This window comes from Notamacropus eugenii, chromosome 5, assembly GCF_028372415.1.
Source record: "Notamacropus eugenii isolate mMacEug1 chromosome 5, mMacEug1.pri_v2, whole genome shotgun sequence".
NCBI lineage: Eukaryota > Metazoa > Chordata > Mammalia > Diprotodontia > Macropodidae > Notamacropus > Notamacropus eugenii.
Genome location: NC_092876.1, coordinates 166,042,103 through 166,069,582, shown reverse-complemented (window position 1 = coordinate 166,069,582; position 27,480 = coordinate 166,042,103). Strand labels below are relative to the sequence as shown.

Here is a 27,480-nt window from a genome sequence, read left to right as displayed (position 1 = left end):
TAAAAGGAAAAACAAGAGTAAACCTGACCAACAAAGCCAGCACACCTGACAGCCTAAGCAACATTCTGTCCCATAACCTCCCACCTCTCTAACTAGAAGAGAGAGTAGTGTGTCATCATCTGTTCCCTGGAACCAAGATTGATCATTGCAATTCATCTGAATTCAACTGCTCTTTTGTGTTATTTTCATTCACATGATTGTAATCATTGTACATAGTTGCCCCAGTTCCACTTTCTTTCCTCTGAATCAGTTTATGTAAATCTTCCTAGGTTAACCTGTTGCGTGTTAACCCCTACTGACTCTTTTATGATAAAGTAATATCTCATTACACTCATATACCACAATTTGTCCAGCCATTCCTCAGTGAACAAAGTATTTGTTTTCTTTCTAGATACACATATGTGTGTATACACAAATATACATATATATACAAATGAATGTTTGTTAATAGTTTGCATTCCTTTAAAAAATTTATTTCTTTTGATCACTCATCGATTGAAAGTTTAGTCTTGGTTTTATATATTTGTTTCAATTTTTATACATGCTAGATATCAGACTTTTGCAAAAAATATTTGATGCAAAGATTTTTGTTTTTCAGTATTCTTATTCTTATTGAATTCATTTAGTTTGTGCACAGGTTTTTAATTTTCTGTAATAAAAATTATCTCTCCTCTTTTTTTCTGATCCACCTCTCTTCCTTGTTTGCTTAAAGATTTCCCCCCTTGATGATGGATCTAACAGTTAATTTCCCATTATCTTCTAAAATTTATTATATGACCAGTTGTATTTGTCACATTCGCTGTTTAGAATTTATTGTAATATGTGATGCAAGATGCTATTCTGAGGGGCTGCTCAGTTTTTCCAGTGTTATTGAATTTTTCCCCCTGTAGTTTCCATTTGGGGATTTACTGAACACTGAGCTCCTTCACTTTGTTCAGTTGCTTCTGGGTTTGCCTCCCTGATTCACTCTTCTACTTTTTAGCTGCTCTCAATGATTGCTACATTATAATATAGTTTGAACTCAGGTACTATTAGGGCCCCTCCATTACCGTCTTCATTATTTTTCAGGATTCTTTATTTTTTGTCCTTCCAAATAAATCCTATTGTAATTTTTCCTCGTTCTATAAAGCAAACCTTCTGCTGCTTGATTGGTGGCACAAAATCCCTGTTTCTACTAAACTGGCACAACCCGATCATAAGTAAGGAGTCTCTCCAGTTATTTAACTGTATTATTTTCCTTTCTAGCATTATCTCATACTATTTCTTCCTAGCATTCTATACCCCAGCAAACCTAGATAAATTCTTTATATTGCAAATGAAAGGCTCATCCCCCGAGGTAAATTAGACTAGTAAAAGCCTTTGCTTTTGTATAGTATTTACCTTTAGATCATTTTCTCTGGTCCTTACAACCAAGCTGTAGCATCAGCAGGATAGGCGTTATCATCTCTCCTTCACAGGTAAGAATTGTACAGCCCGAAGTGCGTAGCACAAGTGCCTGGCGCATAGTAGGCATTATAGAAATGCTCATTTCTTTCCTTTTCCCAAGCTTCACAGTTAGTAATAGACATAGATGAGATTTAAACCTAGGTCTTCTGACTCCCAACTCTACTGCTTATCCCAGCTGTGTGACCTAGGGAAAGTCATGTAATTTGTCTGAGCCTCAGTTTTGCCACCTTTTAAATGGGATGGACTAGCTCATCACAAAGATCAAAATTCTAAATATCTATGGAGGGAAGGTCTTTGCAAAAGCAACATATAAGAAAGAGCAAATGAACTTGGCTACCTTAAAGTCAAAACCCTCTCTTCTCACCTCTCACTCTACTGTACTTGCCCTCCCCCCAAAAGTCTGATACTGTTTGGGGTAATAACTAGAGAGAAAACATTAGAAATACATAACCTCTGAGTATGCACAATTGTGTTCATGGCATGTTCTGGTCTTTTGTTTCCCCAGGCTATCAATGTACCTGCCTCTCACAATTCACTGGAAGGAACTGTGAGTCAGAGATTACAGCCTGCTTCCCAAATCCCTGCCGGAATGGGGGTTCTTGTGACCCAATAGGAAGCACTTTCATCTGCAACTGTAAAGTTGGCCTTACTGGAGTCACGTAAGTGAACCATCGTTGGTCCAGCTGTTGTCAGCTATTTAGACAGCAGGACGTGCCTCAGGAAAGCCTACAGTATAATTCTCTAGGGCCTACAAATTGCTCACAAAAATAATAGCCATAGCTGGTATTTATATGGGACTGTGTGATTGGCAAGACCCTTTACGTATCTGACCTCATTTGATTCTTGTAGTACTTCTGTGGAGTAAGTGACTCACCACTTAGCATCTGAGATGTCTATTCTTCTAGCCCAATACAGTCATTCCTCATCCTCATACTCTCAGTTATTAGGACCCGGTGACCATTGGGTAAATACTGAGGTTGAACTTAAATTATTTTTTTCAGAGATGTTACAAATGAATAGCATGACCAATGCTCAAAGTATTTGAAGGCAGTGTGATATAGAGCTCTGGATCTGCATCAAGAAATATGATTCAGATTAGAGCTCTGGTACTGTATGTGACCCGGGCGAGTTATTGAGGTCCTCTCAGCTTCTGTTTATTCTCTAAAATGAAGATCACCACCTATTTCAGAAGTCTGTTTTAAAGAAAGATCCTTGTAACCTTAAAATTATATAAAAGTGTGAATTATAATTATTATAAGTATAAACCACTTTGAAATCTCCTTGATCATTCTTCAGCATCCATGTATATATGGATAACATATTCTCGTTATAAACCATTCTTTGTATTTATTACAACACTCCCTGAGGATATATACTAGATAGCTCTCTGTTGGCCTACTTTGAATTTCTATGTGTAATTTGCTGTATATAATGTAATTAAAGCAATCAAATTAAATTTCTTTTTATATTTCTATGATACTGATTTCTTACTCATTTAGACTGACCTTTCTCCCATTTGAACCCTGTTAGTGAAATTTTACTATATAATGTTGATTTTTACCAAAACCCATAAGGGATCAACCCTTTGTATAAATACAGAACATTTGCTAAAGTGAGCAAAATGAAGGCAGAAGGCATGTATCCTGATAAACTAAAACAAGAGCCATTCACTCATCTGAATATGTATCTTCTAATAGATTGTAAGTTCCTTGAAAGTAGGAACTGTTTCCTTTCTGTCCTTAGATCCCTAGAGCCTAATATGGTACCTCATACCATGTGATAGAAGCTTAATAAATGTTTGTTGAGTTGAATTGTATGTTTGCTTAAGAATTATGTCAAGGCAGGTATTAATATGGCCCAGATTACATGAAAAAGCAAAAAAATTCACATAATTACTTTAAAAAAATTTTTACTCCAGAAATTTTCCCATTCTTGAGTGTTTTGGAAAAGGGGGTTATTAAACATGAGGAGGGGGGGGGCCTTTAGTGTTCAAAACTTCTCACGTGTCTTAGTCCCCCACAGTCACTGTATTTGGGCGGTGGTATTGTTTTCTTATGTTCCTAAAGGTGTGAGGAAGACATCAATGAGTGCGACAGAGAAGAATGTGAGAATGGAGGCTCCTGTGTCAATGTGTTCGGCTCTTTCCTCTGTAACTGCACACCGGGTTATGTGGGCCAGTACTGCGGGCTCCGACCAGTGGTCGTTCCCAACATCCAAGCTGGCCACTCCTACGTTGGAAAGGAGGAGCTTATTGGAATCGCCGTGGTCCTCTTTGTCATCTTTGTTTTAGTTGTCCTGTTCATCATCTTCCGCAAGAAAGTCTTCCGCAAGAACTATTCCAGGAACAACATCACCCTCGTCCAGGACCCAGCCACTGCAGCACTGCTAAACAAAAGCAATGGAATTCAGTTCAAGAACCTAAGAGGGGGTGGGGACAGCCGTAACATCTACCAGGAGGTAGGCCCACCCCAGGTCCCTGTGCGCCCAATGGCCTACACGCCTTGTTTCCAGAGCGACTCTAGGAACAACCTCGATAAGATCGTGGATGGGCTGGGTGTGGAGCACCAGGAGATGACCACGTTTCATCCTGAGTCACCACGAATATTAACTGCCAGGCGAGGAGTGGTCGTGTGCAGCGTGGCTCCCAATCTCCCAGCTGTGTCCCCATGTCGTTCCGATTGTGATTCCATCAGGAAAAGTGTCTGGGATGCAGGAACAGAGAGTGAGTGGGACCTGGCGGTATGGGTGGTGGGCAGCTTCCTTCTAAATCCTAGAGTCACAAAAAGGGAAGAACTTTAGAAATCCGTTCATCCCCCTCCTTTCACAGACAATTGAGCCACTAAGAGGTTGTCACACAGATAACAAATGATAAAGCCTGGATTTGAACTCAAGTCTTATGGTTCCAAGTCTAGAGTCTTTTTCTTTATTAGCATCAGACTACGTCTGCCTTCTTTTAGCTTAGAAATAAACAAAAAAAGCCCTATATTTTCTAACTGAACGTAGTTTAATCTTTTTTTTGGTGAAACCTGAGCATCATTATGATGCCATGGATGTGCCTGGCCCATTGGTGGTGAGGTCTACGCAGCCTCAAGGTCACTGATGTGGGTCACAAACATTTAAACACTAAAGAAGTGCATAATCATTAGTTCAAGGGTTGAGCTAGAGTCTGGAATGTCATATTGACTCCGATTAGGTATCCGTTTAAATGGACGATAATTCGGCCAGAAAGATGGTTGAAGATAACAGTGGATTTTCTTTTTCCCCACAGAGGGGGCCAGTTCTGATTCTGATTTTGCCATATATAACCAATTTTAAATAATGAATTGCTTTAACAGTTTAGCTGAGTTCACTTACTTGTTTCACCCACTGTAGATAGTATTTTCTGAACTGGTTCTCCACACCACTGAAAAGAACTGGGCTTGTTGGCTTACTGACTTCTAATTTCATCCACATATGCTAACTCCGTGCTACCACTGTATTTGTTCCTCCGTCCAAACTTTTCTTTTCTTCTTCTTTCCCAGATTAGGTTTAAATTCTTTTTCTCAATTACATGTAAGCAAAAACTTTTAGTATTTTTTTAACTTTTGAGTTTCAAAATCTCTCCCTCTCTCCTCTCCCCTCACCTTAATAAAGCAAGTAATTTGTTATAGATTATACATGCGGATAGCATTTTTCATCATAAATCCTTGGGAATTGTCTACTCCCAAGTGTTTTCAGTGACTATCCTTTGGGCCTTGAATTCCTTCCATACTCATCTCTACCTCCTGAATTCCTTGACTTCCTTCTGGACGCAATTCAAGATCTTCTGTAATGTAGTGTCTTCCTTCTGTTTACTATCTCTGATTGATCAGATATAGAAATAGAGAGTTTTATTTCTGCTTGCTTATTTGTATCCTGTCTCCCTCATTAGACTGAACTCTTCCAGGGCAGAAACTGTCTTTTGCTCTTCCTTGTATCAGAGCTTAACAGTGCCTAGCACATAGTAGGCATGACTAACTTGAGAATTCAAAGAGAAACATATATATATGTATGTATGTATGTACATATATGTAGGGAGTTATATTTGTATGCATATTTATATATAATATATATAATGTGTATACAAAATCCTTGTCCTCAAGGATCTCACAGTCTAAAAGTTGAGTAAAGCCCATACATAAGTAACAACAGTTTAATTTGTTTTACAGTCAGGTACATAAGAAAGGTAGACGTGCACAAAGGACCATGGGAAGTCCAAAGTCAGAAAATGAGATGAGCTCAGGCAGCAACACTGAATTAACCCATGACTTAAATCAATCAGAATTGTGTAGCACCAAGGCTGCTGTCATGTGAGTCATGAGGCTCCAAGAATTTGTGTAAAATTAATTCAGTTTGGGGGTACAAGGGAAGCTCCTGTATTTTCATTTCTGCTACTAGACTACACTGCCCTCACCCTCAGGACTCATTGTGTTCCTTTTTATGGCAAAAGTAAACCTTGTATACGGCCTGCCCTTGTCAAAAACAGAGCTTGGAGGGGTTTGGGTTTTGTTTTATTTTGTTTATCAAACAAAATGACCTCCTCCCTGATGTTTCTTTGTTTTTATATTAGTAATTAATCCTGTGCTGCCTCTTACTTGGGGTTTGTCTAATTGAAAACAGATGCAGAAAACCGGTACCTTCTGTGGGGACATAGCCTTTTCTGTCAAAAACACTAATTCCTGTGGCCAGGAAGAAAAGTGGATGTTCCTTTTATCACAAGCCTATGTCTCTATGTACCTTACAAAGCGCAATGATTTAAATCTTTTTCTCATGATCATTTCTTTTCTGTCTTTAATATGACAGATTTATTTCCAGAATATACCTCAGGCCAAAACTCAGATTTCCCCCCAAAGTATTGTTGAGGTTTTATTTAATACATTGACTTCTTTGTTAAGGGTGGTAGTGTGTGCTGGGAAGGCATTCTCTAAGTGGCCAATTCGTTTTTCAGATGATGACAAGCTCAAGATATAGGTTGCTTTTATGGACTATTTTGGTGCATCAAATAAGAAAATGACCCTCTGGTGTTTGTGCCTCTGTGTGTCCGGGATACATTTGTACCTACAGGAATAAGAGAGTGGGGGGATCTAGAAAGCATTTCTGACCCAGGCTTTCCTTTAACAGGCACAATTTATGAGAATTCTGTAATGACTAAATTTGGTACTCGGCTGCTCTCTAGAGGCTGAGCCGAAAATCTCACTCTTTATCTGTTGATTGAAGTTTGAATAAATGTCATGGCACTCTTGCCTATAAAATATTTACACCCCCTATTTTAAAAGCAATCTTGTTTAACCTACTGTTGACACCACATCAGTTCATGTAAATGATTTAAATGAACCCTGAATGGCAGAGAGCAAGCCAGCTGCTTCACTCTGCTCTTGGTTTTCACTTTACTACTTTGAGGACAGAGCATCTACTTTTGGCTGTCAGTGATTTGGAAGCTCATTTACCCTGGGTTAAGGGTTTCAGATCCATAATGCAAATCACTTGATTGACACACCTTTGTACCCAATGGCACAATCAGTTTTCTCCTTTGGAATTAAATTATTCCTCTGACCAAATTGAAAAAAAAAAAAGGAGAGGGGGTTGGGAAAGAATCTGGAAGATAAAAATGAACTCTGGAAGGGGAAGGAATGGAAATACGCACAAAAGAAGCCATTACCATTTTTGTTTTATCTTTTCCTGTCCATGAAGACAAAGGAGTGGATGATGTAGAAGAAGTGACCTGTTTTGTGGGAAGTAATAAGGGCAGCAACTCAGAAGTTCAGTCCCTCAGCTCCTTCCAGTCTGACTCTGGAGATGATAATGGTAAGAAATCTTCAAATTCAGTTCTTAGAGCTCTAAGAGAATGGGTTTGAACCCTGAAAGTGTCTTCTAGATCTCCACCTATGGACTCCCTCCTGCAGGAAGAGGGGTCTGCTCCGGGGTATTTCATGAGTAAGCCTTCTTGGATAGGATCCAGAACGGACCTGCCTCCTGGCACATTATTCTCTTTACTAGGTAGTGGAACTTGGTTTGTTCTTTTATTAATGGGATCTACCCCACTTCACCATGCATTTTGCCTTCTTCATTTAGTTTCATTCTGAATTGAAGCTTGCTTACCGTGATCTCTTTGTAGATGAACTTTCCTGTAGTGAGAAATCTATTTGTTTCATAGCTGGGACAAAGCCATCTCCACATTCCACGTAGACTCCCAAGACCGTCAGCTGGAGGACAAATTTAGACAACTTGATTTCAGTTCAATGAATATTGAGGCTGTACTGTGTATTTTCATCCTAGATATAAAGACACATAGATAAATAGAACATAGCTCCTGCCCTCAGGGAGAAAGTTCAAGGACATCAGAGCCATACACAAACAAACCTAATATAAAGTATTGCATACAGGTCCATGAGAGAAGCGTATATAAAGTAGCATCAGAGTGCAAAAGAAGGGATTCTCACATACAACTAAAGGGATAGGTTCCCTGAACTTTGTGATGGATGGTAGAGACTTGGAAAATATGTTTTCTTCCACCTGGAAAGAAGAAAGTGGGGTGACATAAGACCTCATAAAAATATTTATTAGAAGGGATTTGGTCTTTGTCTTTTCATTGGGAAAGCTGGAGAGAAAGAAACTATATCGTTTTGTTTATTGGGAAAAGTAAAATTTAAAAGTACCTCACAAAAGTGTTTTGCCATATAGAAATTAGGTTGAGAATTATGTGAAAGGGGCTGGGAATATTCTTCATACCACTTCCCCAGGGACCACAGATCTGTAGAGAGAGTGTATTCAACATGATGAACACATGTTGAGACAAAAAGTATGTTTCCTCAGGCCTTAGGACAAGTTGAAAGTCTAAAAATCCAACTCATACCTTCAACAACAGCCCAGCTACTGCCATGAGAAGTGTATGTCCCCAGTATAATTAATATGGTAATGTTTTGTATGATTGAATATGTATAACCTATTGCAAATTGCTTACCATCTCAGGGAAGGGGGAGGTAACAAAAGGAGGGAGAAAATTTGGAACTAGAAATTTTTTTTACAATGAATGTTAAAAATGATCTTTACATGTACTTGAGGGAAAAATAAAATATCAAAAAAAAGAAACGTGTCCCATATGACACTACAGTTTGGGAACTATGTAGAAACCCCCAAGGTACTTGAGTTCCAGTGACAAGCTTTGTTGTAAGAGGTACTCACTCTTATATTCGTACAGTGAGTCATTGCAAAGTTTGGGTTTTTATGGGTTTAAGCACATCCCCTGACTTAAATAACGAAATGAACCCTGAATGTCAAAGAGTAAACCAGCTGCTTTACCCCACTCTCTCTCTTCACTTAGCTGTACCACTTTGAGGATGGAACATTTATTTTTGGCTGCCAATTATTTAGAAGCTTCATCACCCCAGCTACAAGAAAAGGATGTTTTACAGAATACCTAGGACTAATTCTAGAATTGCTGTTGACATTGAACACCAGCCCCCTCCACCATCCATACCCAGACAATAACTTTCAGGATAACTTGCAACTTATAAGTAGGATGCTTGGCCATCATCTGAACCCCATTACATAACAAAGACAGCTGTGCTTAAGAAACATGAGGAGGAAACATCAGTTCTGAAATTGGTCCTGAATATTCTAAATAGTCAAAGCATCTTTTTCTCAATGCTGAGGTGATAAGGGTGACCAGGGAGGTGCTTACTTAAACCCATCAATTTTGAATCAAGGAAGGCCAACTCCTTTAACAGAAGGTCATCTCAATCTAGTCACGTGACTCATTGCCACTCACCTTCCAGAACTGGTTGTTCTGGTTAGACAAATGAGGAGGGAATGAGTTACTGTTATCCTGCCTTCAATTCTAAATAGCCAGAAGGCAGCATCTAAGGATGACTAAGCGTGCAGCCTTCCTCATACTACCACTGGCTTGGCTCAACCAGGCAAGGAAAATATGGCCATCTCTTCATGGTACATTTAATCTCTCAAATTCTAAATCTCTCAGTTCTATAAGGTACTATCCCATAGAGTTTTTGGGAAATGGACTCTAAGCTTAGTCATATCAACAGAAAACACTTGCAATAACTATAAACCATAGCTATTTCCTTCCCTGATTCTAATCATTATAAAGGCCAAAAATCTCCATTTATTGTCACAGAACATACTGGTATATGAGCAAAGCAGATGACTTTAAGTGATTAAACCTCCTTCATAATTATCTTGACTAATTCAGATAGGACCGCCAGAGTTACTAAAGAGGAATTAGTATGAAGTGGGAGAGGTACTAGCTTCTTAAATTTATTTAGCTGGTCTTGCCAATGTGAATTTGCAACGTGTATTCACTGATAAGTGAGAACAGACATTATGGTGCAGTGAGAACTAACCTTGGTGTCAGTTCAAGCCCACCTCTGACACCTACTGGCTGTGTGACCCTGGGCAAGTCACTTAACCTCTTGGTGCCCAAACAACTCTAAGACTATAAATGAAAGAGTATTTTTTTGTATCTGCAATGGTCAAGATTATTTCCTCACTAGAAGTTCACTACTCTGACAGATCTGGTCACAGATCTGGTACAAAAGGAAAGTCATTGGTTATAGGGCTTTTTGGCAGATTTAAACTGGTCTAGAATTTGACATTATTTTTCATTCAGTCCAAAAATTACAATGTTACCCAAAATAATGTGTCCATTGAAACCTTGCCTTAATGAATTGTGTAGAAACCTTTGGTTTTGTTTGTTTAGTATAATATAATAAAAAGTGAATATATATGTACATTGGTTAAGAGAAAATAATACATGTGTAAAATATTAACCTAAAGCTATCCTTTCCTTCCCCATCTGCTTTCCCTCTCCCACAAGCTTCCATTGTGACTGTCATTCAGCTTGTCAACAATGTAGTTGACACTATAGAAAATGAAGGTATTTACATTTTTTTCTGTAACGTTTCTTCTTTATCAAGTTACCTTTCTTTGGAATTTATTAACCTGTCATCACTTTGAGTCAGACCCAATGTCACTGGTTAAGGACAGAATGAGGCATCAAGGAGCATTGGCTCCAAGGGTTCATTAAATTCATGCCATTCATTGGTATTGGTTTTGTAGAAGGATTTCTTCAGGACAAGTGTTGTGTTTTTTTCAAAAGAAAGTGAAGATCATGACCTGGAATATTCTCTATGTTCCCTATATATAGTAATGTCTTTGAAAAGAATACCTAATCAGTGTGATTCCATATCTATATTTAAATCCTGGGACCAAACAGTAGAGTTTCCAATGCTTCATACCATGGGAGCATGCCCATAATAAACCTTTAGGTATGGTACCTGGTTTTTGTTGCTTTTCCTTAAAGTCAGTCAGCAGTTTGTGATGCCTTTAACAGAAATTAAGTGAATAAATTAGTTGTTTACTTTCACACTTTGAATATTGTTGAAAAAGAGCTGGCTTCAGAGTCTGATAAAAAGTGGGCCTCAAAACCAATAAGACCTGAGTTCAAGTCCTGCCTATGATACATACTGGCTACACGCTCTGGACAACCCTTGAAGAATCTAAGTTACAGACTTTCCATTGGTAGAGGGAGTTCCCCAAATCAATGAAAACACAGGCCCAGACCAAGGTGCAAAATTTTTAGCAGTTACCTCAAAAGGGTAAACAGTGAAGTGGGAATTAGCATAACTCCCCTTACCCCAGGAAAATTGGTGAAAGCGTAATTACCCATTTCAAGGACTCATCCGCTTCGTATAATGTGAAGGAATAGACTATATCAGGGAGGTTTTAGTTCTCAGAGTTCTTCATGCCCTTCAGGCCTGGGTACTGATGAACATCATGTCTATTGTTTGTTGCTTAGCAATGAAAAGCAAAGCTATTACTATCTAGAGCCCATACATGTTGTTGAAGCATGTCTTAAAAGCATGTCCTCTATAAGTCTGCCAGCGCTTGTGCAGCCAGGGTTGTCAGCTTTACTCTTTGCTTTGTATTTAAACAGTTTCAGTTATGGACCAAGGACAGAACTACAACCGAGGTGACTCCCCCCAGACCCCAGCTAAACCCTCTGTTCCGTGATCATGTTTTCCTGTTTCCATTCTACTCCTCCTTCCCCCTTGACCCTTTCTGAGTGTTTCGTCAGCTCTCTGCATGTTCCAGGCCTTGCGTGGGTTAAATTTTGATGGGGACCTCCCCCACCAGCATCTTTTTGCAGGTTCCCTCGACTTTGGCTTTGCCTAAGCCATCCATTTGCCTCTGTATCTCCTTGTCTTCCAATCCCAAAACATGGTCCCCTTGAGCCTGCCTTTTCCAGCATGCTGAAAGCTTTGATTTCCACATGGTCATGTGGGGATGGAAAGAGGGATTTGGGGATTGGAGGTCTTTCGTATAGTTTAGTCTCCTAAAACTTTGTTTCTTCATCATCTTGTTCATGGTCTGGCTGAGTAGAAAAGGGGAGCACATTATGCACTTGAGCCTCATCATATAAAGTGGCCGTCTGTCTTGTTCTCTGGTCAGAGCATGGCTGACCTCCCATTAATGCCTTGTAAACAGCATGTGGATGACACTGGCTTCATGGGGCCTCCTGGTTATGAAGGCGTGCATGCTGTGCTCTTCCCATCCTATTTCACTTCCTTCACCCCAAGGAGATTTATTAAGCCCAGTTTCTCTTTTACAGCCTATCATTGGGACACTTCAGATTGGATGCCAGGAGCCCGACTGTCTGACATTGAGGAAGTGCCCAACTATGAGAACACAGATGGAGCATCAGTTCATCAGGGGAGCACTAGGGAGCTTGAGACCGATTACTACCTAGGTGGCTATGACATCGATAGCGAATACCCTCCGCCTCATGAAGAAGAGTTTCTTAGCCAAGACCAGTTGCCCCCTCCCCTGCCAGAGGACTACCCGGACCACTTTGAGGCCCTGCCCCCATCACAGCCAACCTCCTTGGCCAGCACACTGAGTCCAGACTGCAGGCGAAGGCCCCAGTTCCACCCCAGTCAGTATCTCCCTCCCCACCCATTCCCCAATGAAACAGACATGGTGGGGCCTCCACCTGGACACGAATTTAGTACTTTTGCTGTGGGTGTGGGGCAGAACGTGGAGAACACGGGCGTGGCAGACAACATGCCCTTATCCTTGCACAATTCTGTAGGCGCATCATCCTCAGATGTGTCTGCAAGCTGTGGCTTTGACGATTCTGAAGTGGCCATGAGTGACTATGAAAGCGTTGAGGAGCTCAGTCTCACCAGTCTTCACATTCCATTTATTGAGACTCAGCACCAGACCCAGGTATAAAGGACACACACGTCTGGGATGATTTGCTCATTCTTCATCTAAACATGGAAGAAAATGGGCCAAGTTTCCTCTCTCAATGGAGAAGGGTTCATTGAATGAGGGGAAAATCCACCATTTTTCACAAATAACTTATTCACAAATGATGTCTCATGCAAACACTCTAAAGTCAAGTTGCATAAACCATATGTCACAAAATTTGTTGCTGTAAGTCAACAGACAATCCTTACAGTATGTACCCAGCATTCATGGCCAAGAGTGCACACCACGTTTTTAATGGGGTAAAGAACCCCACACCCAAGTTCACCCAGTAAGTTATATGCAGTCAATCTTTTCAGCTTTGTGCAGTATTGTGTTACTGAAGGTATTAACAGTATCAATCCCCGCAGTATTAATGAACTGATAAAGTTCAGCCACCAAGGTATTGGTGCATGAAACTAATTTAAGCTGATGGAGGAAAGAAAGAAAATAGTTAATAGAATGGGGGGGAGGGGACTAAACCCTCAAGGGTTTCGAAAGAAGAAAGAGTAAAAAGAAAATCAGTCAAAAGTGGGCAAAAATAATAAAATAAAATACGGTTTTCTTTATAAAGCTGCCTAATTGTCAGCTATAAATTTATAGTGTATGACTTGCATTTTTTGTAGTTTTCAGATACTGGTTTAATTAGGAAAACTTGGATTAAAAATGGAGCCCAAAACTGAAATGATGGGGTTTGTGGATCTTTTAAAAAGATTTCAGTGAAGAGTAATGCATGAATGTTTGAGGATTTTCTGAGTATCAGGGAAGGAAGGGTAGAAGTTGTCTCTTTTTGCTTTTATTGCTAAACATTCCCAGCAGTGATTACAGTTTGAGAATATTGTAATCATTGACCTTGTTCATGGAAACCAGGAAATAAGACTGACCAGTTTGTGACCATTGTCTAGGTTCAAAGAGGTATACAGTTCTTAAGATTCCCCCCAAAATATTATTTTTTACTATCACAGGTAAAAGGCAAGTATTTTTTTTTAACTTGACAGATGTCATTTCAATAAATGGAATTAAGTCAAAGAAGAAAGACTAGATGAGTAGATGTTTGTACACAAGATTATAATAGTATGTGTGTTTGGGCCAACGTAGACGTATGCATGTGTTTTCTCTCAAGAAGGCAGTCTGTGAGGAAAGTGATTTTGAGACTTGCAAACTATGAACCATGGCCAACGGTGCAAGCTTTCTGACCTTTTGGACCTCTTCAGTGTTAGAGACTCACCAAATGCTGTATTTTTTGCTAGTTGGGTTAACCTTATTTGGATAGTGCCATGTCTATTAACCTGAAACAGAATTCTGGGTTTTTGGAGTGGCATTTTTAAAAAAGATGATACAAAGAATCTCAACTGTCTTCAGAAAGTACTTCGTGTTTCAGTCTAGCCCAGGGTCAGTTCTCAATCTGACGCACGGGTTTTGGCCATGGAAATTTACTAAATGAATTGGAGAGTCATTCCACGAGAGATGTTATAACATGGTACAATCAAATATAAAATTGACATGTTGAGTTACTTTCCTGCTTCCCCTCAGGCTGATTAGGGCAAATGAGATTTTACACTAAGCAGCCTGAACTGTTTCCAAGGAGGATGGGGACGTCCATGACGTCTCCTTTCCCTGGTAAACGTTTATTTGCACTATCTGCTTAATGAGCAAAACTGGTGTGGGTTTTGTTTTTTTTAAAGTAATTATGGCATTGGTGTGGGAGCTCTCCAGGACTTCGCCTGGCCATGGTCCACCTAGTCAGTTTTCTTAACCGCACTCTTTGCATTCATTTCGCTTCTCTCCGGGCACAGGGATCAGTGTTTCCTGACAGTTTGTCAAGGCAATACACTTGCTCTTCAGAGCTTCTTGGATATGTGGACACACTTCATAGGCTTTTCATGTTTTATGTTGTTTTTTTTCTCATCCTTGTTCTTGGTCAGACATGCTTAAATGAAGGATGATCTATACTGTGGTCTTGAAATCAGGGTTCTGCGATGGATTGAAGTATTTAGCCAGACTGCATTCAAAGAAATTCTTAAGCATTTCTCTCAAGTGAGGAGTGCATTTGTAGGAATCAGCGAGAAAATGGCAAACTAATGATCTAGATAGAACCTCTATAACCATCTTAATAATGTAGAGGCATAAAAAACTGACAAAGTAAAACCAACAATTCATTTCTTACCCCCCAGGATATATTAGGGCAGGATTAGTACAGATGATTTTCCATTGCTTACACAGCCTCTCTGCTGAGAGAAATGCTTGACTAACATAGTAATGAAGGAGCAAATAAATCTGAATGGGGCTGTGAAATCCAGGGAGCCAGCCTGATATCTCAGACCTGCATTCAATACACATTTCTTAGATGTATCTCACTCAGTCTTTTCAGAAAAGCCACACAGGGAGATGTCCATCATGTCATGTATTGAATCAACATTTTCAGATCAGGGAGAACATTATTTGGCATTTCTTCCTAAGATTGCATGGAAAAATGAAGGGTTTCCCTGTAGAGGGTGAAATGGTCTGAGAGTAGCACCAAGCTGGAACTCACCAAATCTGAAAAGCTGAGAGGGAAGTTAGAGATTGTCTCTAGGCCAGTCTTCTCATTTTTACTTACAAAGTTGTGTTATGTGGCCAGTTAGTGAGAGAATCAGGGCTAAAATTTGTGTTGTCTTCCAAACTCCCAATCCAACATTCTTTCTACCATATCATCTTTTCTCAATGATATCTCTGACCTTTAATCTTGACTGATTTTCATTGAATTCCTGAAGAATGGATCTCTCAGTTCAGAAAGCTAAATTTGTTGCACAGAGGTTTATATTTTCCTATGAGCTTTTTTCTTCAAGCTTAAGTCTGTAAGTTTAAATAAATTCTGCATATCTTATTGTAATTGATGCTGCCTCAGTTAAGTGTTGAAAGTATATTATTAGCTCTTCTTACACCCTAAAACCCTAATATCTGAAGTTTATTTCATTTAGTAGAAAACATCCAAAGCATTATTTTGGGGAAAAGGATTAGAAACATTGGCATGACAATAATGGAACCAACCAGAGCACTGACTGCAGCTGTTGGCTTCGTTGACATCCAAGTATGTCCAATTCCATGCATTTAATGGCTCATCAGATTTCTGAATTTCCCTGAACCATTTTTTTTCTCTTCTGTCTTTACATCCTGAGTGCATTCTGTGCACTGTGTGAAAACGGCATGTATCCAGAATTTTTTTCTACCTAACTTTACTTAATATACCTCTGCATTCCCTTCTCTAAACCTTTCTTTTTTTAAAGTAAGATAGACTAGGTCCTTGTATTCATTCTTGTTTTTAAAAAAAGCTTCTCATCCTTTCACTGTTGCAATCCTCTGGACCTTCTCTAACTTGCTTAGGATACTTTGAAATGCACTTAACAGAACTGAGCACAAGGTATGTGATAAAACATGCCAAATGGTGTCCTTGAAATGGCATTTCCCCACTTAGAAGCACCTCATCCTTTTCAATAGCATCTTTGATTTTCTCCTGAGAAAGAAGACCAAATTCAAAACCCCAAAGCATGTGAGGAAGGTTTATCTTTCTAAGGGCCTACTATCTCATGCTGATCTTTAAATGAACTCTCCAAAAGATTCCGGTAGCCTGGTTCACAAAGCCCTTTTATCTTTCTCCATCATATGCCTGCTTTGAGAAGAAGGCAGAGAGGGCCCTACAACACCACGATGGTCTTCGTGCCAAGCATCAAGACCTGGTGTTCTACAGGCTCTTTGGACAAGTAGATGCAGGCCTGACAGACTAGATTCATTGTTAGTTTACTAGACCTTTCTCTTAGGTGGATGGAACTGCCCTAAAATGGACAATGATTATACATGTGAACAGATCAGTTTGAGATCTGGATGGAACTTGGGGTGGAAATTTTTTTTGTCCTCAATATTAGTGGGTTTTTTCCAGAATTTTCCACGTGGGGGAAATAAATGTCAAAGCGACCTCTGCATTTGCTCCCCACCTTTCCACAATGTCCCTTAGCCATCATTTCTCACAAATGCTGTAGGTAAGCACTTGGCTTACTTTTGCACATGACCAAGTTGAAGAATGTTTTGAGTGAGTGTTTGGGCTTAAGCTGCTGTGAAGAGCAGGAACCTTGAGCAATATGGGATGAACAAGGAAGGACCAGTCTAAGATGACCAAGGAGATGTTTTCTTTTCCTTCAAGTGTATATATATGCTGCTACTGGGCCTGCCAACCTTCTGTATGTGCAAGTCTGGCTATCCATGTGATGCCATTGGAAAGCCCAGGAAGATGGACCAGACTATCCCTACGATGGACGTGTGAATACTTACAAATCCAGTTGAAAATGAGTATGACAGCCAGAAAGGGAAATTCGTAATGCATTCTTGAGGCAATAAAAATCACGAGACTATCCCCAACTGAGAGGGAAAATTTTTAAAATGTAACAGTTATAGACACTTACTGACACTAAATCTACATGTTTCAAATTGGGGCAGCTAATTATCTGAATCATCCCCGCCCCCTCCAAAAAAAACAAACAACTTTGAACTATCAGGTAGTATTAGATGTATTCCTTTTTGGAGGGTTTTTCCTGAATAATTTCTTAACTTCTCGATTTTGTTGATATCCAAACAATCTCAAAGCATATTAATTGGGCAAATGCTTTAGCTTTTAGAATTGCTATTACATATTTAATTATAAGCCCTGAGAAATTATGACTTGAAAATAATTCAAAATCACCATGATCATTCTCCATTTTCTCCTAGGAGGTAGCCTTAGACTTTGATTGGTTTGAGTCCCAAACATCTATCTCTATTAATCAGATAAGAAGCCTCAGAGTTGTCTTTTACTTCTGCTTTCTGCTTGTTGGCTCATTTGGGGGGGAAGGGGAGCGTGGGAGGATGAGTCTGAGGTTTTGAGTCCTCTTTAGTGGGTGGGGCATTCATTAATGTTTCACCAGCTGGCTGGGAGAGATGGGAAAAGGAAACCAATTCCTTTTTTTCTGTAATAATGAAAAGCAATAATTGTGTAATGCTACACAAAGGCCATACATAACTAGTCTTTAACCAGTGTTAAGGATGCACTAGAACTGTATTGTTTATTAGAGCAAGGTGGGAATGGATAATATGTACTGTAGTATTCTTCTAGCAAGCAAATACCAGAATTGCTACTATTTCACAATTTAATGAGCCCATACTACTGCATTCGGGGAAGGACAGACACGTTTGGAACATGGAAGCAGTTCTCTTTAAGCACTGTATTAGAAAGATTGTCTTGTAAATTTTACCTGTTGCAAACAGGCTGGTTTGTAAAAGATGTATGTTTTGGTGTTTAAAAATGTTTATAAAAATGTATATAACAGTTTCAGATTTCCAGGCTTTTGTAGATACTGTATTGGATGCCTATCAGGATGCTTTAATTTGGGGGTCAGATTCAAAATCATCTGAGTTGTCAGTCTATAGGCTTTTAAGATAATGAGGAAAAAAGTTTTAGATTTGAAAATGATGCTTTTTAATAATTTCCAAAATGTACTGTAACCTTTCTTTGGTTCCGCTGTTTTCATTTAACTTTCTTCAGTTTTTAAGGAAATGTTTTTTATTGACTTTTTTTTTTAAATGGATGTGTTTTGCACAGATACAGATACTAGGTACAGGATTTTTATGCCATTTCAAGTATGTATTAAAGTATGTCATTTCTTCACATACACATTATCTCTCATACACACAACCTTATGCAAAAGGGAAAGCTAACGCTCTAAGTGGGTCTTGTCCCTTCTATGAAGACGAATCGTTCCTTCATATATTGCTGTTGGCAGTATCAAGTCTTGTGTTCTTTTCCTAAAAAATGAAGAAAAAAAAGCAACAACTACAAAAAAAAAAACCAGCCCAACAGTGTACAGGTTTGTAACTGCCAAAATTTGATGGTTAAAAACAAATTTTCAAGTAAAAAAAAAAAAAGACTTCGTGTTGACTTTTTCTTTCTGATTTGCTGTCTTTTCACTTGCTTCATGCTCATAGCTCATAAGGGAGCCATTCACATCTTGCAGGGAATTGTGGGAAATATGAAATGTAAATTGGTATTCCCAGCATGCCATCTGAAGTCATTGAGGCTTTTACCTATAGTGTCTTTCATCATTTGAACACCCTGGTTTGAAAAATTGCTTACATTTGAATGTCTCAATTAACTTATTTTCAGTGTCTCCTTGGACACAACCCAAGATTTTTGGTTGTTACTGATCTGGAGCTGAAAAATTGAAGGCCTCCAAGTCTCATGGCTATATAGGCCTCCTGTCTTTCCCAAATACCATATACCACCATTGGGGCACAAGAGAAAGGAAAGCTGTTGGTCTTAAAAATCACTGGGTCAGTCTTGAAGACCCCACTGGTCTCTTGGTTTTCTCCTCAGACATCTGTATACAGTTTCAGGTTAGAGGACATCCATGAAGGAGAAATGCAGTCTAAGGAAAGCAAAACAGAACCTGGGGATATAGGAAGATTGTTGGAGAGGTCTAAGTTTTTGCTTTAGTGATACTGGGAGAAAGCTGGCCATTGTTTGTATCCAAGATTCCTAACAGTAGCGTAAGATCACCCAGTCATTAGCTATCTCTCTGTCTCATTGTCCAGAAGCATGTAGCACAGAACTCCCTCCATCCGCACTCCTCTTCTCCAGGGTAAAGATCCCAGGGTGTTCACCCTGATTTGCAGTACCTATAACTAGGTCCAGAACTTTGCTTTTTGACTCAAAGACTTGATCAGTGAGGGCTCACTTCACCCAAATGAATTCCCATTGACTTTTGTCAGTGTGTCTAGTTCAGAAATGAAAATGGATGGTAGGATTTAAGAGGGAAGAATTATTGGGAGCCCTAAAAGTCCCACATCTCTCTTCCCACAATTGCATGACATCATGGCAATGTGACAAAGTCATTTTCTTTTTTACGAAGCCATTTCCAAAAGCCACTCAGTAGGCCGAGAGGTATGCTGTGTGCTATCTGCTATGATTTGGTTATATAAACAAAGTGTGAATTGAAGCTCTGAGCAACCATTTGTGTCCGGGTCAGAGTTTACAGATTCTATCGCATGGAAGAAATGGAGTGAGCACAAATCCATCCCAGCAGAACTGAACTTTAAAAATTGAGGTTGAGCCCCAGGATCACAAATAATAGGGTAAAGAAGAAAAGGCAAGGGACCTATCTCTAAGAGCTGGAAAGGATATGTGAAATTGAGACTGATGGGGACAAAAAGTTATTGGCCTCCATGCTCAGAAATCACCCTATGGAGAGACTGTGGTTCTCCCCTTAACCATAGCAATGAATGAAAGATGAGAAGGGAGTTTGGAGCAATAGGGTTCTGTGCTGCTTAGCTGGTTTTAAACAAAGAGCAAGGAAGGAGGGGGAAACTGGAGAGGGGTGAGAAGAGATCAGAAGAAATAAAAATCGAGTCAGATTCCAGCGAGGGAACAGTTCTCCTTGCCACATTTGCCAACGCAACCAGCAGAGGACGGTGCTTGGCAGGTTCTCAATGTAATCATCATAATTTCTCCCCCAGGGCAGATTGGAGAAACCAAAACTTTGTTATATCCTCTTACTACCAGAATATGGAAATTGCACTTCTCTCTCAGGGGTTTCTAATTATAATTCACCCTATTCTGAAAGCTTAGTTTGGAAAGAGCATAGGATTTGGAAGGAGGAAACTGATTCAAGCCCTGTCTTTGACATTTAGTTGCTGTGTGACCTTGAATAAGTCACTTAACCTCAAGAACCTCAGTTTTTCTCTTTCATGTAATGGGGATAGACAGGTGGCCTCAAAGAGAATATTGAACTTGGGGTCAGAAAAATTTGAGTTCAAATTCTGCCTGAGAATCACTAGATGTGTGACCCTGGGTGAGTCATTTAACCTCTGTTTCCATCTCTTTATCTACAAAATGGGGACACTAATAGCACCTACACCCCAGGGTTGTGAAGATAAAATGAGACGATATTTGTATAAGGCTATATAAATGATAACCATTATTATTACTATTTGAAGATAGTAACAATGTTTTTTGGTTTGTTTGGGTTTTTTTGCTTTTCTTTGCATCCCTAGTACTTAGTATAAGGTCCAACATATGGTAAGTGCTTAATAAATGCTTATTGACCTACTTATTATCATTATTATTGCTAATAGGAGTATTGGCCTGACTGGAAGCCAGGGTAGTCTCAGTTGAGATCCTACCTCTGCCAAATCAAACTATATGTCTGTAGTCAAGTCACTTAATTTCTTAGGGACTTACCTAGGCCAGCACTAAGACCATAAATTGTAAAGCAAGTGCTAGTGTTGATTGGTAGAGTTTCCTTACCCACGAGCATTGTTTTCTATTCACTGTTCAAGGTGAAAGGGCTGCAACAGCTAGTCCTGTCTATCCATGTCCATATTTCTTGTATGGAAACCTCATCTTGCTTCAGTCCCTCACAAACATGAACCAAACATGGATGCTTTCTGCTACCCAAGATGCAGAATGAGACTTTCATTCCCAAAAAGAGCCAATGGGGAAAATTGTTTTACTTGACTACCCATATCTGTTACAAAGGTTTAGTTTTTCTTCTCAATAGAGGAGAGGGATACAGATAAAGAGGGGAGCTAGGGATATGCCTACTTAAAAGAAAAGGGGGATAGTCATTGAAATATATGTTTGACATGCACAGATGAAAACAGAAGGAAAGCCACAAGTGGAATGACAGACATACAGACAGACAAGCAGGACAGCTGTAAAAGTAACACGTTGAATTTATTTTTGCTTTGAAAGGAAAACAAGTTGTACCCTAGAGAGAGTCACAGTTTCAGGTACAATCTTCTCTTTCTGTCCTACTGTATTTGGAAGTGCTCATTTTAGTAGATATAGTTGAATTAAGAATTTTTTAGAATGTAAAATACAAAATAAGTCCAAAAACTGGATTGCTGTCCTGCTCAGCCTACTGGTAACAAGCACTATTAATCAATTGACATGTGTGTTTTGAATACCTACGATATGATCCTAGCACCATGATCGGATTTGTTCCTCCAATGTTTTTTTTCTTGTTCCTGAGGGAGTGGCCGCTGTGGTTACTGCTACTGCTCTTACTGTCATGTTGTTTTAATTGCATTCACTCATTTCCCAGATGAAAATATCAAGGCCCACAGAGATCAAAAGCCTTGCCCAGAACCATGCCTTGCCAGTCACATATTCCCTAGACATACTCAGCTCAAGAACCATTGGTTACTCCTAGAGACAGAGCTTGTGTGACTCTTGCCATCACCTCTTGGACTCCAGCCCTGTCATTTGCCATTTCTGTAGGTAGACAACTAGGTTGACAGCCTCTGACACCTTCCCCATGCTTTTGCTGATACCATGCAGAACTAAGGTACAGGTGACCAAAGGCCTGGCCAGTACTCTTCATAATTAATTATAATAATTATTGTTGTCTTTCTGTTGTGATTTAATTTTGATTTTATGATTGTTATTTAATATTTAGCATTTATATAACGCTTTAAGGTTTACAAATCCTTTACAAACATAATCTCTTTTTATCCTCTGAGACGTAGGTGCTTTGGTTTTTTGAGTTGTTTTTTGGTTTTTTTTAACAAATGAGGAGACAAAGGCTAAGACAAATTAAATGACTTGCACAGGGTCACCCACTTAATAAGTCTGAAGCAGGATTTGAACTCATCTTCTTGACTTTCAATCTAACACTACCCATTATGCCACTTAGCTACCAAAAACAGGAAAGAAAATGAGTCTAAAACTTTCCCGACAGTAGAATCCATGTTCACTGAAATCCAAAAAGTCCAATGTTCAAGATCTGGAACTTTGGACACAAGGCTACACATGAGATTGTGGTTGGTCATAGGACTCTATCAAGAAGTAACTGAATAGAATCCTTGGAGTCTGGGTTCTGGTGGCAGTAGGTTCATTCTGGTCTATATTTTAGTCAGCAAATATTAGGTGCCTTACTATTTGCTCTGCTAGGCACTGAAAGACACAAAGTGTAGCTAAAGCCTGGCCCCACCCTACACAGATGTACAACTACTGGGGAATAAGACGTAAACATAAATATAGATATCCCATCTGTGATGCTTACAGTCTGTGTAACCTGAGGGAACTCACAGCATCACCTCTCTGGAGCTATTTTCTCCCCTGTGAAATGAGAATTGGAGTGACCAGTTTGTCAGATGCCTTCAAGTTCCAATACCCTGTAAAACACATAGTAAGTGCTTTAGAAAGGTATACAGCTAAATGCTATGTGTAGACAGGGGCCAGTATGATTTCTGATTTTAAAATTGTCCCAGGGTAGGCAAGGAAGAGGGATAGACAAAGAAATAAAGGCTAGAGGAGAACAATAGGAAGCAATACTTGTATTTTTGAAGTAGCTGCATTAGAGTTAAATAGGAGGCAATCTAAACATAATTAACCATCTTATTCAGAAACTGTATCTAATCAACAAAAATACAGGAGCATTTGATCTTCTTAAATTCTTAAGGATTGTCCAATACCTGCCCTGGGGAAGGCATGCCAATTACTTAAGGCCACGGGGGTCCTGTTTGGTTTGGGTGGGGGGAGGATGAAGTAAGATAGATGGTGTCAAGTGTCTGCCACCCACTGATGCTGAAAGAATGAATGTCTCAAAAATCATTACAACCAAACTGTGTTAGTAGTTAGACCTGGGGTGCCTCTATGGTGTGTCTATAAGATGCATATTCTGAGTTCTTTTGGAGTAATATCCAGCTATGGGGGATTTTGAGGAAAGCCATTTTCTGATGAAAGGAAAGCTGAAGTCAGTTAGGAGCTGCCACTTGGGCTAATACTTTGAGGAAACAATTGTGCCTATGATCCAGAAAAGGTTTCACTTAACTAGGTCACAATGGGACTTGGTGTCATATGGAAGAACTTCATTATTCAGGGAAACTAAAACTGGGGCACACATAGGGAATAGTAAAAATCAACTGAGAAAACATGGTTAGAGAGAGACCAAAGGCCCTGCAGCTTCAGGAACTAAAAAAGAAATGCAGTCGGGTGAGTTAATGAGAATAGAAAAGGATTTAGGATGGGCTCTCCAGCTATAAGCACAAAATGACTTTTTCATGTCTCAGAGAATATAATTAATTAAGAATTCAAAATACAGAGTAATTGTAGAAACCCTAACCTGAAGCCATGTTGCTGAATTACTATGAACATTTTTAACAACAAGAAAATTGAATTTCCTGGTTGTGCGGAACCAATTTTAAATTTGGATAATGTGACGGGCAATATTAATATGCTACATTCAGCAAATTAAATGGTTCTTTTCCATTTCTATAAAAAAAATACCGATCATGCAATTGAGTTTGAATTATATTAATTGGTACAATGATTGTCAGAACTGAATATTCCAGGCATTTAACACTTGATGTTAACGTAGCAAATTGCAATTGAATCTAGTGACTTTCTTAATAACAAGCTACTAACGTTTACTCAGAGCCTAATTACTTTGGCAGGGGTAGGGGAAATCTTGCAAGCTTTTATATGTTCCTTGGTGTTATTTTCTTCAGTATATGGGGAGAGGGAGTGAATAAATCTCTCCTGCACATAAAGGAGTTGATCCTAGGTTACTAAAAAATTATAACCCAGTTTTCTTAACACAGAGCCCGTCAAAATTTTTGGTTCCCCAATTAACACACGTAATACTGAGAACTTAGAACAGAGCAATGTTCTTTCTTTGATCATCTCAGAATTCAGGGGAAAAGATCTGCTGTATATGTATTAAAACCAGTCTTTCCCCTCTCCTGTGCCTTCTCTAGGACCTGCTTTCTGCTTATGGTTTTTAATACTTTACCAAAGCCCTTTTGATGTTCTTCTTAACAAACCAACTATAAAATAGGCATTTAAAAATGAGCAGCAAACGTTGAATTCCTGGAATCCATCATCTTCAGTTTACATGCCTAAAATCTGTATTTAAGAATTTTTTTTTGGTCATGGCCTGTTACTTCTTTGGTGCAGAGAGTTTGATGGTGAGAAAACTCCCTCCAATAATGCACAAACTATTCTGTATTCTAGATTATAATATGTCACCAAGTTAGCTTTGTGAGTACTCCATGTCTTTCCTGGTGTGGCATAAGAATTCGGATGACCTATTTTACTTCCTCCCAGGAGCATAACTAGAGTAAAATGGTTGAGGCTTTATCCCAGGACAAAGAAATTTAGAAACCACAAAATTATAAAATATTTTTTCAAGGTGGTGTAATTTTACAAATTTGTTATATTTACATTTTAATGGTATTTTCAATCTTCCAGTGGTATATAAACAAACTGGTAAGAATAATTTTGTAAATTTGGAAAATATATGATTGCCCATTTCCCCCACCCTCCCTTTAACAATGGGACCAAAATCCGGGGTTTTCTCTGTTGGTTAAATTGCACAGGTAAACAGTCTTTACTCCAGTTTCCTGCCTCATTCTACTTGCCTTAGGTGCCAAGACTGTTACTTACAGCTCTGCTTTCTCTTAGGCAGAGATTTAACCAACAGCTTTAGCACCCAGAGCAAGTAGATTCTTTTCTAGGGATATTCTAAAAGAGACAAGGATAGTAGATACCCCTCAGCTGGGGAATGACTAAACACATTGTGGTGCATGAATGTAACAGAATATCACTGTGCTGTACGAAACAACAAATATGGTTAGAGAAACATGGAGGAATCTCCATGCAGAGCCAAGAAAACAATATACAAAATAACTACAACGGAAAGGAAAAGAACACCCACAAACACACAAAAGTCAAAGAAAATGTTACAAAATTATAAAGAACAAGCGTGTCTTGAAAGAAGAGATATAGGATGCTTCCAACCTACCCCTTCATGAAGGTAGGAAGTCCACAGGTGTTGCACATATTTTCAGACATTTTTAACATATTGATCAATTATGCTGACATTTTTCTTCTTTTCTTTGTCTTTAAAAATACTGTTTGCTATATAATATGGGTCTCAGAGAAAGAGAGAGAAAGGAAAGAATATTGGGAGAAATTATGATGTAAAAAACCAAAAGACATTAATAAATTATTTGTAAAAAGCGATAGCTACAGAGAGAATAGTGTAGAGTCAAGTTAAGCATGCCTAAATTAGCACACTCTTGTGAAGTCTTCATGATGCTCTTCAAAATCACTTTCATTTGAAGTCTTCTACAATGTGATGGGGTTTGCTTTCCTCACAATTGCTCTAGATAGGATATGCATTCTTCCTATTTTACAGATGAGGAAACTGGGAAGAGGTGAAGGAATTTGCTTATGATCCCATAACTAGTAAATATCAAGGGCAGAAGTCAAACCCAGCTCTCCTGTCTCAGGGTCCAATACTCATTCCACTGTACCCCACCACCAAATCTTCATCCAGGACTGAAACCCTAGATTTGAAGAAGAAATGTTCCTAAGAAGATCTGGCTGAGTCCCAAGTGATATTCTTAAAGATCAGGTTCTTTCTAAGCTGGGGTCCACTTATGGAAGATATCCTGAGTCCACCTACATTTCCCAAAAATCTAATTGTGACCATCCCAGGCACAGCAGCTGCCGCTGTCAACATACAGTTATCAGAATACTGCAGAGCCCATAATTCCATTTTGAATTGACTTATTATCTGACTTCCAAGAGACAAATTGTGTTCTAGCAAGGAAATAAGCATTTCTATGTGCCAGGCACTTTTTACAAATATTATATCATTTGGTCCTCAAAGCTGCTATTATTATCCCCATTTTACATTTAAAGAAACTGAGCCAAACAGAGATGAGGTGACTTGCCCAGGGTAACACTGCTGGAAAGTATCCAAGGTTTGGACTTGAACTTGGATCTTTCTGACTCCAAGGTCCAGAGTTCTATCCACTGCTCCATCAGCCGCCTCCAGCAGCCACAATTGATCCAAGCTTCTTTGCTATCCCTGCTCCTCAAATCCATCTCTTCTGTTGTCCATGTTGTACATGTCACCGAGCATCCCAGAAAATAGGGAGCTCGTGCTCCCTTCCACCTTCCATGCCCTGCTGCCTCACTCATCCCAAGGTATTTCAGAGCAGCCAAGCTTGGTAGGGAGACTCTACCATCTCAAGTAGGAAAACAGATAACAAGGCAAGGAGCAGGTCCTCCAAAATACAAAGTAGAAATGGAGTCTAAGACCTTTCAAAGACACACTCTTCTTGTTTCAAAAGGGAAGTGCCAAAGAGTGAAATCACTCTCAGCTGAGTTAGCACAAGCACACACACACACACACACACACACACACACACACACACACACACACTCACACTCCCCCTTCCTCCACCTTTTACCTTCCCCTTCTCCTTTTTGTTCCAACTTTGTTTTCACCCTTTTCACCACCTCTTTACCTTTCTATCTCTTTCCCTCTTTCCTTTCTTTTCACCTTTCCCTTTCCATTTCCTCCCTTCCTCTTTCTTTTCCCCTTCCAATTTTTCCATTCCTTTTGCTTTCTCCTTTCACTTTCCATCCCCTCTTTGTCTTCTCTTTCCTCTTTCCTTTCCCTTTTCCTTCTTTTGTCTTTCCTTTCTTTCACCTCCCCTATCCCTTTCTCTCTTTCTCCTTGCCTTCCCCTTTTCTTTCCGTTTCTATTTTCCCTCCCCCTCTGCCTTCTGTCTCCCCTTCCCCTTTGCCTTTTCATCCAGTCTTCCCCTCTGCCTTCCTCTCCATTTTTTACCTTCACTCTCCCTACTTTTTCTTTTTCCATTCTTCTTCCCTTTTCCTCCTTCCTCCCTTTCCTCTTGTCCTTCACCCCCTTCCTTTTTCTCCTCCTTCCTTCT

At 39.4% G+C, this 27,480-nt stretch overlaps 1 protein-coding gene across 3 annotated transcripts in view; it reads left to right on the top strand.

The window, feature by feature from the left end:
* The window catches only part of FAT3 (FAT atypical cadherin 3), a 765,373-nt gene extending 752,196 nt beyond the window's left edge, over positions 1-13,177 (top strand). For 2 of the 3 annotated variants that reach the window (XM_072611401.1, XM_072611400.1), the window contains 6 exons: positions 1,952-2,105; positions 3,513-4,168; positions 7,156-7,269; positions 10,295-10,354; positions 11,414-11,449; positions 12,089-13,177. In XM_072611401.1, coding sequence (XP_072467502.1) covers positions 1,952-2,105; positions 3,513-4,168; positions 7,156-7,269; positions 10,295-10,354; positions 11,414-11,449; positions 12,089-12,711 — 1,643 coding nt within the window. In that variant the 3' untranslated portion in view covers positions 12,712-13,177. The remainder of the gene's footprint in view (positions 1-1,951; positions 2,106-3,512; positions 4,169-7,155; positions 7,270-10,294; positions 10,355-11,413; positions 11,450-12,088) is intronic. The other variant, XM_072611402.1, reaches the window with a different exon arrangement.
* Positions 13,178-27,480: the final 14,303 nt, after the last annotated feature.